At 40.9% G+C, this 13,804-nt stretch overlaps 1 protein-coding gene across 5 annotated transcripts in view; it reads right to left on the bottom strand.

Annotated features, from left to right (window-relative positions):
- The window catches only part of ITPR2 (inositol 1,4,5-trisphosphate receptor type 2), a 665,265-nt gene that overhangs the window by 202,090 nt on the left and 449,371 nt on the right, over positions 1–13,804 (bottom strand). For all 5 annotated transcript variants that reach the window (XM_033951965.1, XM_033951964.1, XM_033951968.1 and 2 more), the window contains one exon: positions 7,468–7,651. In XM_033951965.1, coding sequence (XP_033807856.1) covers positions 7,468–7,651 — 184 coding nt within the window. The remainder of the gene's footprint in view (positions 1–7,467; positions 7,652–13,804) is intronic.

Consider the following 13,804-nt stretch of genomic DNA (forward strand, 5'->3'; position numbering starts at 1 on the left):
GAAAATCCAGATATACAATGTCGACCGGGTCACCCTTGTCTATCTGCCTGTTTACTCCCTCAAAGAAGTGTAGCAAGTTCGTCAAGCAAGATCTTCCTTTGCTGAAGCCGTGCTGTCTGGTCCTCATCAGATTGTGTCCATCAAGGTGATATGATGCGGTCCTTTATCAGCACCTCTACCATCTTTCCTAGTACCAAGGTCAGACTCACCAGTCTGTAGTTTCCTGAATCTCCCCTTGACCTTTCTTGAAGATCAGCATAACATTCGCCACTTTCCAGTCTTCCAGAATCCTTCCCGATTTGATCGACAGATTGGCTATTAGATGAAGCAGTTCAGCTATAGCCCCTTTCAGTTCCTTCATTACCCTCAGATGGATGCCATCCAGTCCTGGGGATTTATTGTTTTTAAGCCTATCAATCTGCCTGCATACCTCATCTAGACCGACCGTCAACTTTGTCAGTTTCCCATCTTCGTTTCCTGCATATAGCCTGTCGGCTTCCAGTATGTTGTGTATATCCTCTTCGATAAATACAGACGCAAAAAATGTGTTCACTTTGTCGACGATAGCTTTGTCCTCCTTTAGCACTCCCTATATTCCATGGTCCTCCTTTAGCACTCCCTTTATTCCATGGTCATCCAATGGCCCCACCACTTCCTTCATCAAATTGCTCTATCCAGCTAATTTAAAAAAAAAAAATGCTCAGTCTGGATTGGGCAGTGCAGGGTGTTTAGGTTTACAATGATTCAGGCTCCTAGACTAAGGGCCTCTTCTATTAAACTGCACTAGTAGTTTCTAACACGGGGAGCTGCGCTGAATGGCCTACACTGCTCCCAAATCTCAGAGTTCCTAGGAGCGTCGGGAGAAGCGCAGGCCATTCAGCACAGCTCTCTGCGCTAAAAACTGCTAGCACAGTATAATAGAAGACAGAGTAAGATCCAATAATTACACAAATACAAATTCATGCCAGTGTTAAAGCCAAACCTAAAAAGTCCAACATATAAAGCACAGCCAAAAAGATCCCATCAACAGTTTACAAAGAATGTGCTTTTCCAATGGAATACACATAACAGATAAACCAATTGTACTTTCATGTATCGATGTCAGTGCCTAGTGACTCAAAGAGACCTGCTTATAAAAGAGGGCTACAATTTTGCACATAGGACTACAGTAGACTTAGTAAATTGTGACCAAATTTGGGTCACATAATAATATATAAGGGAGCAAATGTAATGTTTTCATCAATGTTGCGTTAGATAACAATAAGTTTGCTAATGATGAGTTGCACTAAGGGATAAACCGGGAATGTAATTATTATCAAATGGCAAACCTCAAAACCAGGAAACAGGCTTCAGAATAGACACCTATTGGGATCAGAAGACCAGCTCATATCAATGGCTTGCTCTTCACAGTCGGGAAAAACAGAACAGTAAAAAAAACACTTCTATAAAACAATAGGAAAAAAAGACTGTTCTACAAAAATCCAGACTCTCATTTGAAATCTGAATCCCTTATGCAAATCATCTGTTCAAGAAAATGTCAATATAAACTTCTCGGGCAAAGTAGCATTTATCTTAAAGTCATGATTTTCAGTCTAATCCAAAGTAGCTTATTTTCAAAGTCAATACATCCAGCCAGAGAGGAAAACCAATCTTGACAAGAGCCCCTTGTTTTGCCGCTTCCTGCTGCTTCAGGAGAAAAACTTATTATTATCTAATGCAACATTTGGGTGCCATTAAAAAATACATGCTAAATACTATTTTATAATCGGTGCCCCAAGTTGGTTGCCATTTAAAGAACAGCACATAGTGTCAGGATCCATGCCCAAATTTGGGCACAAAGATTTACACCTACTGAAACCTGGTGTAAATCTTCATGCATACAGTGCAGATCCTCCAAAGTCTATAATGCTGCGCGCATCTTTAGTGAACATCCATGACCTGACCATGCCCCTCCCATAGTCAAGTCATTTTCAGTTATGCACCAGAAGATTTGCGCGTGCATCTTTATAGAATAGCGCTTAGGAAGATGCGTGTGAAACCAACGGGGTCCGTTTCTTGGTCCCGAAACCGCCCTGCACACACCCTGTCACCTTTTCAGATATTTGGAGGCAGTCCCCTTAGGAAGGAAGGATACTCAGACAGTGTCCTAAAGGAATTGCCTATTTATTATTAGTCTTACATCCAGTTTTATACCTTTTTACATGGGTCAGTGGTATTAGCAGATGACATGAGTACAAACCATATCTGGTGACAGGATACATAAACTTCAAAGAAGTAATCAACACAAGAAAGGGGGGTAGGGTGGGTAAACAGCATACGTGCTTCATTGTCTAACACCTTAAGGTGCTGTCTTAGCAACAGTGTTTTATCTAAAGCTTCCTTTATCTCTCTCAACCAGAGCATAGCTGTGGGGGGGTCGAACCTCCATTGTCCCAAGCAGCTAACTTCATTAACAAAATTAAATGACCTTGTCTCAGAACATAGAAGCAGAATCAACACAAACTGTGTCTGTGTTTCCCAGCACAAATACTTTACAAGATATGTGTGTCCCTTCAATCCCCTCTTACGTCATGAAAATGACATCATAGCGTGCATAAATTCAAACTGTTTCCAATTAATGTCAGTAATTGTTAATACTAGATTATTGGCACTAATTATGTCAGTACTCAATTCAGTAGTGTAGTGAGGGTAGGAGGCACCTGGGGCAGTGGTGCCCTCCTATCCGTCCTCCTCCTTCCATGCCAACCCCCCCCTTCTGCACAACACTCGTGCTCTCCTTTCCTACCCCGTACCTCTTAAAATCTTCCCCAGTGCAAGCAGCTTCTCCAGCCTGCTGTTCACGCTGGCTTTCCCTCTGACATCACTTCCTGGCCTTGTGTCCTAGAAGTGCTTTCAGAGGGAACCAGGCCAGTGTGAACAGCAGGCTAGAGTAGCTGCTCATGCTGCAAAGATTTGAAAGCAGTACGAGAGGCGGGGAAGGGAGAGTGCGAGCGTGGCATGGGGGGAGGGCAGGGAGGTGCTAGTGCCCCCACCAAGACAGCGCCTGGGGCAGTCCAACCCCTCTTACCACACCACTGACTCAATTAAATTGCACATGCAACTTTGGGCACCATTTATAGAAACCAGGAGTAATTGTGCATTTGATGAACTATCTCATAATCTATATGCAAGTGTGACTATATGTACATTTTGGGAATCATTTTAGAAAGAATGGTGTGCATGTTTAGGTCACAGAATGAAAAAAAGCCACAACATCAGCAGTGTACGCTGAACTGTTTATTGAAACCATAAAACTTGACTCAGTAATGAAATCTTGATATGACGCGAGTTGTGTTTTGGCAGGAAGACCTGTCTCAGGTTTCCACTTAAACAAAAATAAATAAATACATACATAAATAATACAGACACACCTTACAAAATTTATATATACTGTATACACATAGAAAAAATCAATAATAATAATAAAAAATCCCACTAATGGCCTCTTTTACAAAGCCACGCAGCAACAGCCCCGAAGCCCTTTAAATCTCTATGGGCTTCGGGGCCATTAGCGCAGTACAGCCGCTAGTGCGGCTTTGTAAAAGAGGCCGTAAGTATTAAACAATAAAAATGTTGTATATACAGTATATTAAATAAATATAGGGATCAATATAATATCCAATTGTGATAATAAATTAAATAACTATATTCATATCACAATATTAATAAATTAGATTAAATAAATTTAAATAGTGCTCAGACCAACAACCATTAGTGTTCAAGTGTAAAAACACACAACACCGGCTGCCGTCAGACCATCATCGCACTATTGATGTCTGTACCACCATTCAACAATTTAACATCCATTTTCTATAAGATTAACTTATCTTTTTATGGTGGTTAATACTCCTCCGATGGTCACAGGATAGGCAGCTTGATGTTATAAAGTGCTCGTGCAAACTATAAATGATTTCTGGAAGCCATAAAATACATGTCCACCCTACTGTATACCCAAATATATTGGAAGGCGATTTCAACTTATATATCACATTTTTTTGCAGCGCTCAGATCACTGCATTATCAGACCTCGGGACAAACCCAAACAGATGAACGTCTGTGTTAATCACCTCTAATCATTGCACTTTATTTCTATTTTTAAGAAAATGCAATAATGAGAAGTATAAAAAATGTGTAAACTTATCTGAAATGACTGGAATTGATTTTTAGCAAATTCTGGGTTTGTTTTAAGTAAAATTCTATGTGTTTTATTATTTTTATATAAAGGAATAAAATTAGCTTGTGGACAAATGAAATGTGTTAATTTATTTTTTTGGACCACCTTACTACTGGGGCTCCAACTTCCACTCCCCGAGTGCATCTGTAACAACATGTGGAATGGTAGTAGACTTGAAAAACTGCCTCACTGAAGGGTTTTCTCCCTGGTCGAGTGCAATTATCACTTCTTGACTCCTGGTTCCTGACAGGGAATTGGAATTCTCCAGGAAAGCAGCTGAGCCCTCTGACAATCAAGGCATGACGTCTGACCTCCAATCCTCCCAGTCCTGATTTTCCCCATAGGGAATAATGGGCTATACTCTATGTGTTTTGCTGGTGCCTGCCTGTGTCAGCTTTGCTGTAGCCTGACTGGATGGAGATAAATTTTTGTCTCATATTCTTGTTAGAAGCCATCCACAACTGGAGATCTTTGGGCTGCCAGTTAGACAGACACTGAATGAGGACTCCACACCCACAGATCCTCACGGGATTCACACAGGAGCCCCACAGCCTGCACTCATGCCTCTGATAAATCAGAAGGTGAACTGGCTCTCAGGGGAATGTACCCCCAAGCCTTGAAGAAGCACAAAGCAGGCTGGCTCAATAGGTACACTTGGGGGTTGCCCTGAGAGCTACAGCTTGCCCTTGCAGAGTCTGTGCCTTCTACCAGGCAGAGTATTCCAAAAATTGAGGTCCTCTGGGCAACACAGCCTCCCAAAACGGAAGAAAAATATCCCAAAATAATAATAATAAAAAAAAAATGATCAGAGCAGATCAAAACACCATTTCATAGTTCGCTTACAGAAGGAAAACCTAAAGAGGACACTATACTCCACTGGTGAAGGAGGACTTGCTAAAAGATGTGATTGACATTCTTCTGCAAGAAGTTCGCGAGCATGGGTTGATCACGTAACGAACAGACTCCTATGTTTGTGTAACAGTATTGTCTGTATGTGATAGGCATGGTAACAAATTGCGAGTTGCCTTGGTGGTAGTGCCAGTGTTCAATCATGAAGGAGTGTAACCTGCACAGATTGTGGGTGTGGCTCTGTCCATCTTCTAGGGGAAATTGGATGGATCATGCAGGTCTTCACCTCCATCATTTACTATATTACTCTATACAGGCCAAATAGCTACTCTCTTCCACACTGCCCCATCAGCATTATCCCCTGTTTTCAAGCATTTTTCCAATTTCTTCACCAAATTCTTCTCCTTCATATCATGCATAAATGAAATATTTCAGGCAGGGGAAATTCTGAAAGCATTTAAAAGGAGGTATCCTATCCCTAGTAAAATTTCCATGCTAATTATCAACCATCCAACCCACATTACCCTCTCCAGAAAGATCATCTATTAGTATATTCACCCATCACTTACTGGCCTCACTCCTTGCTCTGTTTCCCTTCAATAACCATGATCCAGTTCTGAAATCCTACAAATCTCCAAATGAAAATGAATAAGGGCCCCTCTAATTTTTCAATTAGACAAGTTATTGTATAGCAATCTTACATTTATCAGAAGGCAATGTAAAGCTTAGGTAGCTGGTATATCAGCCTGAGTCTGAGAAACAGAAAAAAATCTTAAGGTACAACCATCAGGGCCTCAGCCAATTAACACTGCATCTTTTTTTCCCCTTTTCTTTTCATTCCCACTCTTTTCTTTGATATAATTTGTATAAGATTTGTAAACTCTTTTGATGCATATCAAGTTTACAATAAACATAAGCATAGTTTATCATGTTTACATAAAGCATACTGTAGCTGTGCAATGATCATAACACAAACAGCACACTTTTGGCTAGATTCACGAAGCCCACCGATCAAGTCCTGACAACTTAGCAACCCGATTTCCCACCCCTCTGTCGTGATCATCTTCTGATCTGCGAATGCAAATGAGGGGGAATGGCATTCAAATGTAGGCAGGCAGCGATTCATTAAAAAAAGAGGGACACCGACTGGGCTGACCGATCAAAAAATAAGCGACTGCGAAGACCAGTTGCTCAGGTCCTTTACAACTGCCCTGCCTTCTGCCGCCCTGCTCTCTGCCCCGATCCTGCTTCTCTGCAAGCCCCGATCTCCTGCACTTCCCCGCAGTGCAAGCCCATGGTTTTAACCCGCAGGTTTAAAGCAGGTTAAAACCACGGGATTGCGAAGTAAAAAAAAAAAAGTAAAGTTCCTCCCGACTCAAAAAAAGTTTCAAGTGTGGTGAGCATGCACAGACCATCTACAGGCAAAGTAGATGGTCTGCGCATGCATCGGGATTGCTGGAGGGTGATCCGGGCAGTCGATTGGGGGCGTGATTCCAAACACCCTCATTTGCATGAAGGCACTTCGTGAATCAGCCCCCCAGCCATGGTTCGGATCGGATAAGACTCTGAGCTCTCTGGAGGGGATGGGATATAAAACGAATTAAATAAATAAGAGAGGCTAGTGATCTGGGCCAAGTTACTGAGAGGTGAAGCTATTGATATAATAAAAGGATGTGAAACCAGGGTGTGAGAAGCTACAGAAATTAGAAAGGTAGAGTTACTCCTCAAAGAACCAAGCTCCATGAGAAATCTTCAATGTTTTTCTTTGGTTTCAGATGAAGGGATTTCCTTTTATAGAAGTATTTAGTTATCTGAGCCAAGAGAGCAAGGATGGCCATTCTTACAATTTGTATTACCACTTTAAATTCATCCTTTTACAAATCAATACCAAAACATGGAGATTCAGATTTTTTTTTTTAATACTAACAAGTTTGCAATTTTGCTTTGATTATATGACCCTGCTCTTCACATTACACATGCTAAATGCTCTTTGTAAATTCAAACCAGGAAAACATACGTATCAGCATCCGTTCACATAAGATTTAAATTTGTGACTCTGAAATATGTGAAAAATTCTGCAAACTGCTTTGTTCTTCCCGTTACCAATAAGGTGAATAAGTGTCAGACTTCACTACCAACCACTGCGAAAGTATATAAGTGAACCTAGTGATATAGGTTCCTCCAGTTCATATTGTCCAGGAAAGATGCATTTTGACACGCCTGGCTATATATGGCTCCATTATACAAATGCCTTTTGAATCAAGATTTCTGTTAATTCTAATAAACAATATTTGATTGGAAATATTTGTACAATTATCATTATTCCTGGGCACTTAAGGGCAGGGTTAGCGAATTATGCTGCTTAGTCATAACATGGTGTAATGTTATTCATTGCATCACATTACCTCTTTTTTTGGGCACAGATGCTGCCATGTCATTCTCATCATCCTTCTTCTTGCTGCCTAAGTCAATAGTGTTCACAGTTACTGTGGCCCTTATTTCCTTCTGAGCAGCTTTCATGCGGTCATTAAGAACTTTAAAAAATTTTTCTGATTTTTTCTGCTCATTCAGTTGCTGATAAAAAGAATACTGCAACAAAAATAAATTCAAACATAGTTTAGAGAAATAAAAATACAGCATTATTAAATACAGCCTACTAGTGTATTACTAAAGAGAATCCCTCATCATTCATTTAGCTACCTTACATTCTATCAGTCTGATAAATAACATTCTAACCAGATCACAAAATGTAAAAACATAAATCATCACCATAAACAAACTATGGGCTCATGTTACTAAATCACGGTACAGCTTTTTACAGTGGGCAGGTGAGATAAATGCTCCAATGCTCATTTAATTCCTATGAGCATTTATCTCATTGACCTGCATTAATAAGTTTTACTGTGGTTTAGTAAAAGCCTGTATATATCCTGAGTGGAGTAGAACGGGTACAAGTGAATTGATTTTTCACTGCATCAAAAATTACAAAGACTTCGGAACACTCAATGAAGTTACAGGGAAATACTTTTAAAACCAATAGGAGGAAATTTTTTTTCACTCGGAGACTAGTTAAGCTTTGGAACATGTGCCAGAGGATGTGGAAAGAGCAGATAGCATAGCTGGTTTTAAGAAAGGTTTGGACAAGTTCCTGGAGGAAAAATCCATAGTCTGTTATTGAGAAAGACACAGGGGAAGCCACTGCTTGCCCTGGATAGGTAGCATGGAATATTGCTACTCCTTAGGTTTTGGCCAGGAACTAGTGACCTGGATTGGCCACTGTGAGAATGGGCTACTGGGTTTGATGGACCATTGGTCTGACCCAGTAAGGCTATTCTTATGTTCTATATAATTAAGAGATGAGAAAATAAAAAAGTCTTTCAACTTCATCTTAAATGATAAACAATCTCCTATAGTTCCTTTTTCAATTTTTTAATTCAAAATGTGTACTTGTCTAAATTTAAACCAGAAATTAAAGTCTTATGGCTTATTTTGATTATTGTAATAGGGCCTTATTTGCCCTCCCCTTTTACTAAACCGTGATAGTGGTTACTAGCGCAGGAAGCCGCGCTGAATGCTCCGGGCTGCTCCTGATGCTCACAGAGTTCCTGATGCTCATAGAGCCACATAGATCATTCAGAACGGCTATCGCGGTTTAGAAAAAAAAAAGGGTGGGTTAGCTGAATTATTGCCATACTACAAATAATGCAGAATGTAGCAGCCAAGAATGATAGTTGGAGTTTCCAGATGGGAAAACCTATAGCTCTTTTGTGTCTGCTCCAGTGAAGGTAGAGTTTACACCTTTATTATTTACTTTAAAAACCCTTCATGGTTTAGTGCCAGATTACATATAGAGATTTATAAAACTGTATATTTCAAATTATACTAAGATCATCAGATTTGGTATGAATCTTAGCAGGGCCAGTGCAACCTGGTAAGAAGGTTTGGGACTTCTATACCACCTTTTTGTAGTTTTTACAACCACACTCAAAGTGGTTTACATACAGGTACTCAAGCATTTTCTCTATCTGTGCAACTGGGCTCATAATCCATTTAATGTACCTGGGGCAGTGGAAGACTAAGTGACTTGCCCAGGGTCACAAGGAGCAGTGTGGGGTTTGAACTCACCACCTCAGGGTGTTGAGAATGTAGCTCTAACCACTATGTCACACTCTCCTCCATGCACTATGCATGGTAGGGGAGCGCTGAAAGCTTCTATGACAGCACTTACCTATTGCATTGGCCTAGAGGAGTGATAGAAGGGGTATCAGATTACAGGTCTTCGGCTGATCCTGCCCCTCGCACAGACTTTCTACTGCCTCTTCTGTGCCTCAGGACTCAAAGCAGCCATGAATGACATGCAAGTGATAAATACTGGGAAACCTGCTCACAAAGGCCCTGCTAGCACTGTTCCCTCTAAGATGAGCAGGAGTCTTCCAAGAGCACTGCTGCCAGTGGGGAGTAAGGGTGGAGTTTCTGTTTCACAATCACATTTTGAATAGTAAGAGACAGGCAAGCTCTGGACTCCAGGGAACCTGCTTGTCCCTAATGACTAAAAGCATAATACTGAACACCACCTCGTCACTGGCAGCAATGCTCTTGGAGGACTCCAGCTCAGCTTAAAAGGATAAATGCTTGCTAGTCCCACCCCTCTGATGTGTTCCATCTATGTCAGAGGGGATGGAACCAGCAGAACCTTCACGAGCACTTAGGCTTGAAGGCTCCCCGACACTTATTGCTGGTGATTTGTTTATTGCTGCTGCAGGCTCGGTGGCATGGCAGTGTCAACAGAAAAGATGTAGGTAGGTTTGGGTGGCAAAATGTTGAACAGGGAGGGAAAGGGGGAGGGGGTAATATTGAACCAGGGGGAGCAGGAAGAAAGAGAGGAGGTGATGCTGGATGGAAAAGGAGGAGAGAAGGGGCAATTCATTGATACTGGATAGGTGGGAGAAAGGGAAGAGAATCTTTTTTTTTATATTTAACTCATGCCATTCCAGTGGTAAGAACATAAGCATCATCATACTGGGGCAGACTGAAAGTCCATCAAGTAAGTCCAGTATCCTGTTTCCAACAATCGCCAATCTAGGTCAGAAGTACCTGGCGAGATTCCAAAAGAGTAAAACAGATTTTATGCTGCTTATCGCAGGAAAAAGCAATAGATTTTTCTAAGTCCATCTTAATAATGGCTTATGGCTTTTCCTTTAGGAACTTGCCCAAACCTTTTTTTAAATCCCACTATCCTAACTGCTTTTATCACATTCTCTAGCAATGAATTCCAGCACTTAATTACACATTAGGTGAAGAAATAGGTTCTCTGATTTGTTTTAAAATGTTCTACTTTTTAGCTTCATTGTATATTCACTAGTCCTTGAATTTTTGGAAAGAGTAAAGAAATGATTTATATCTACTTATTCAACTCCACTCAGTATTTTATAGATTCCTCAAATTCCAAACTGTTTATTGGTATTTAAGTAATACATAGAACAAGGAACATAATAGCGCTAGCTTCTTTAGCCTTTTCTCATAGGGAAGTTTTCCTATCCCCTTTATAATTTTTGCTGCCCTTCTCTGTACCTTTTCTAATCTCTTGAGATGCAGTAACCAAAACTGTGCACAATATTTGAGGTGCAGTGGCACCATGGAGCAATACAAAGACATATTAATATCCTCGATTTTGCTCTCTATTTATCTCCTATTAATTCCTAAAATTATATTTGCTTTCTTAGCTGCCACTGCATATTAAACAAAAGGTTTCAATGCATCATCAGTGACAACACTTAAATCCTATTCCTGGGCAATGACTCCTACTGTGGATCTAGTTATAGTTTGGATTTGCTTTCAAATCTTGCTTAGCGCTATTCTATGAAGATCCATGAACAAATCTTAAAGGAGGAGGAGCATGGGCTTGTCAGGGGCATTCACTAAAGGTGCATTCAGTATTACTGAATACTGGAGATCTGTGCCTAATTTATGCACCAGGATTCACTCCTGGTTTTTCAGCTGGTGTAAATCCTTGCACTCAAAGTTTGACACAAAAATCGGCTCTAAGCGCTATTCTATATAAAGTGTGCAGTTTGGGGTTCCTTTACTAGAATAGTGCTCTGTATGGATTTTTTCAAAGCCATTTTATATTGCCAGTCTAGTTCTATATGTATAAATTATGGTGGCAACTCTGTATGTGGATGCATCCTTTTAAGCACCTTGATGGAGCCCAGATTCCATTACAGTACACTGCATAGTAGCATAAACTAGCATTAGCATGCCCAGCATTTACACACTACAGTTACAGCAGTCATAGACCTGGCATAATGTGGGTGCCTAAATGCAGCAACAGCATTCTGTAAGTTTAATGCCTAAGTAGCAACATCACCTATACTCCTCCCATGCTTCACCCATGTGAGCACCCCCTCACATTTACACGCTATACCTCTTACATTCGCCAATATAATTAAAATAGTGCTTAGATCTTTGCTGATGCTTGAGTGTGCTTGTTGAAGATTAGTGTTGGGGCACTGAGAAGTCGGTGATCACATGACCGCCCGACCTAAGGACCTTCCCTTTAAATTTGAAACCACAGCGACATTTGCAACGTGGCAGCGTGCACCCAAGGAGCAGATTATTGGAGTGAGTGATGGAGCAAGAATTGGAAGATGCTGTTAAAAGTAGCAATTCAGGTAAAGTCAGTTACGTTTATCTTTAGATCCTTTTTGATTTTGTGGTTTATCTTCCACATGGAGTATATAGAAGAGAGAGGTTGTAACTTAAGTTTGATGTCAGGAGTGAATGTGAAGAGGCATTTGATTCCTAATCATTGGAATGAAAGGAGGGTGGCAGATGGAATAAAGACAAAGGGTAGGGAATGGAATAATCTTGAAGTAAATCCTCAGTCAATCCCCTCAGAAATATAACTTTGAGGGGTGGCATGAAGAAGATGAATAGCTGTTTATTACTGAACTGCTGTGTAATTAAACCAAAGTTGGAGGATCTAAATTTGTTGTTAGAGGAGGCTCAGCCAGAATTAGTGTGTCTAACAGAAACATAGTTGGCGCCAGGAGAGGAGAGTTATCTGATTCAAGGTATTCTTGATAAATATTATGTGTATGTAAAATCAAGGGTTGGGTGTAGGGGAGGTGGAGTATCTGTTTTAACAATGTGGCCCTCTGTTCAAATGTCAACTAGTTGGTTTCCTTTTAAAGAATTATTATTATTGCAGAGAAAAAATGGTCCTCAGATATATATAGCTTTATTTTATTGTGCCCCTGGAATAAAGACCCTTAAGTGGGACAAATTATTACAAATTTCAGAGCTGGCTTTAATACTGTATTTTTCACTCTATAAGACGCACCCGTCCATAAGATGCACCCCCCTGTAGAGAAGGAAAAAAATATTCCTCTTCTACAGGGGGGTGCATCTGGTGATCTGGTGCTGGGAAGCCTGAAGCAGCCCACCCACAAGCTGAAGTAGCCGGGCCTCAGCCCGCAGCCCAAGGAGCCCACATGCAGCCCAAAGCCACCCGCAGCCAAAGCAGCCCGCCCGCAGCCCGAAGCCACCTGCAGTTGAAGGAGCCTACCCGCAATCAACAGCCTGAAGCCGCCCGCAGCCCCCTGGCACCTTTTTTAAGTTACGGTGTTTCAGTGCGCTCTCCTGCTTGACGGCTGGCTTTGGTAGCAGAGCGGCACAACACGAGAGCGCAACCTTTGTGCTTCCTACCTGGTCTCACACCACTCAGTAATTGGCTGAGGTCAGTTCTTATCGAGAACTAACCTCAGCCAATCACTGAGCGGCACAGGACCAGACAGGAAGCACAAAGGTCGTGCTCCTTCATCGCGCCGCTCTGCTACCAAAGCCAGTTGTCCAGCAGGGGAGCACACTGGACCACTGCAACTTTAAAATGGTACCATCGGGTGTAGACACATCAACTTTTCCACCCCATTTTTGGGGGTGGAAAAAGTGCATCTTATGGAGCAAAAAATACGGTAAGTTCAAATATTCTATTTTCTAGGGTCTTTAATGTCCAAGTAAGGCAGACTTTTTCATAGATTTCTGTTTGGGTTGGATATTATATACATTGGGGCCATAGATCAACACATGTGCATGGGCATTGTTTAGATTTAATTTTTACAGGACTTTATGCTCCATTCATAATTAGCAGACATTGGAGGCTTGCGAGCTGAACTGCTTGTTTGTAGCCTCTTAACTACTTGTAATTTTTATGACTTATGTTTTTATATTTAAGACAGCCAAGGACCCTATAAGATCCCTGAGGAAGGCATTTTTATTTTGCCAAAACACAGCCCATGTTAGGTAATTTTTATTGTATACATTATTTGGTTTCTATCCTGTGGGTCACTCGTGTCGAGCTCTGCTAATGTTGAGATGATGCGGTATACAAACCTAAGGTTTAGTTTAGTTTGTGACTGTATACACCCTTTGTGGATTGTTTTTATGATTATTGTTTTTAAGTTATTTGGACATTTATTAAACTACAAACTGGTACATCCGATCTTCTGTTCCAATCTTTTTGTTATTTTGCTACTTCCTTTCATTTGTGGAATCTTTTGGTGCTATTTGGATTTTGCTATTTGGTATCTTGGACCGACCATGTTGTGTTAACATTTGTGTTATAGTATTTGGATTATATTAATAAGATCAATAGGTGGGAAGATGTAATGAAATGGAGTAATGGTACAGTGGATCCTAAGGATCTACCCTCACTGGTTCAGGATTTCCCTGGTAATTTCATAG

The sequence above is a fragment of the Geotrypetes seraphini genome, chromosome 7 (assembly GCF_902459505.1).
Source record: "Geotrypetes seraphini chromosome 7, aGeoSer1.1, whole genome shotgun sequence".
NCBI classification, from domain to species: Eukaryota; Metazoa; Chordata; class Amphibia; order Gymnophiona; family Dermophiidae; genus Geotrypetes; species Geotrypetes seraphini.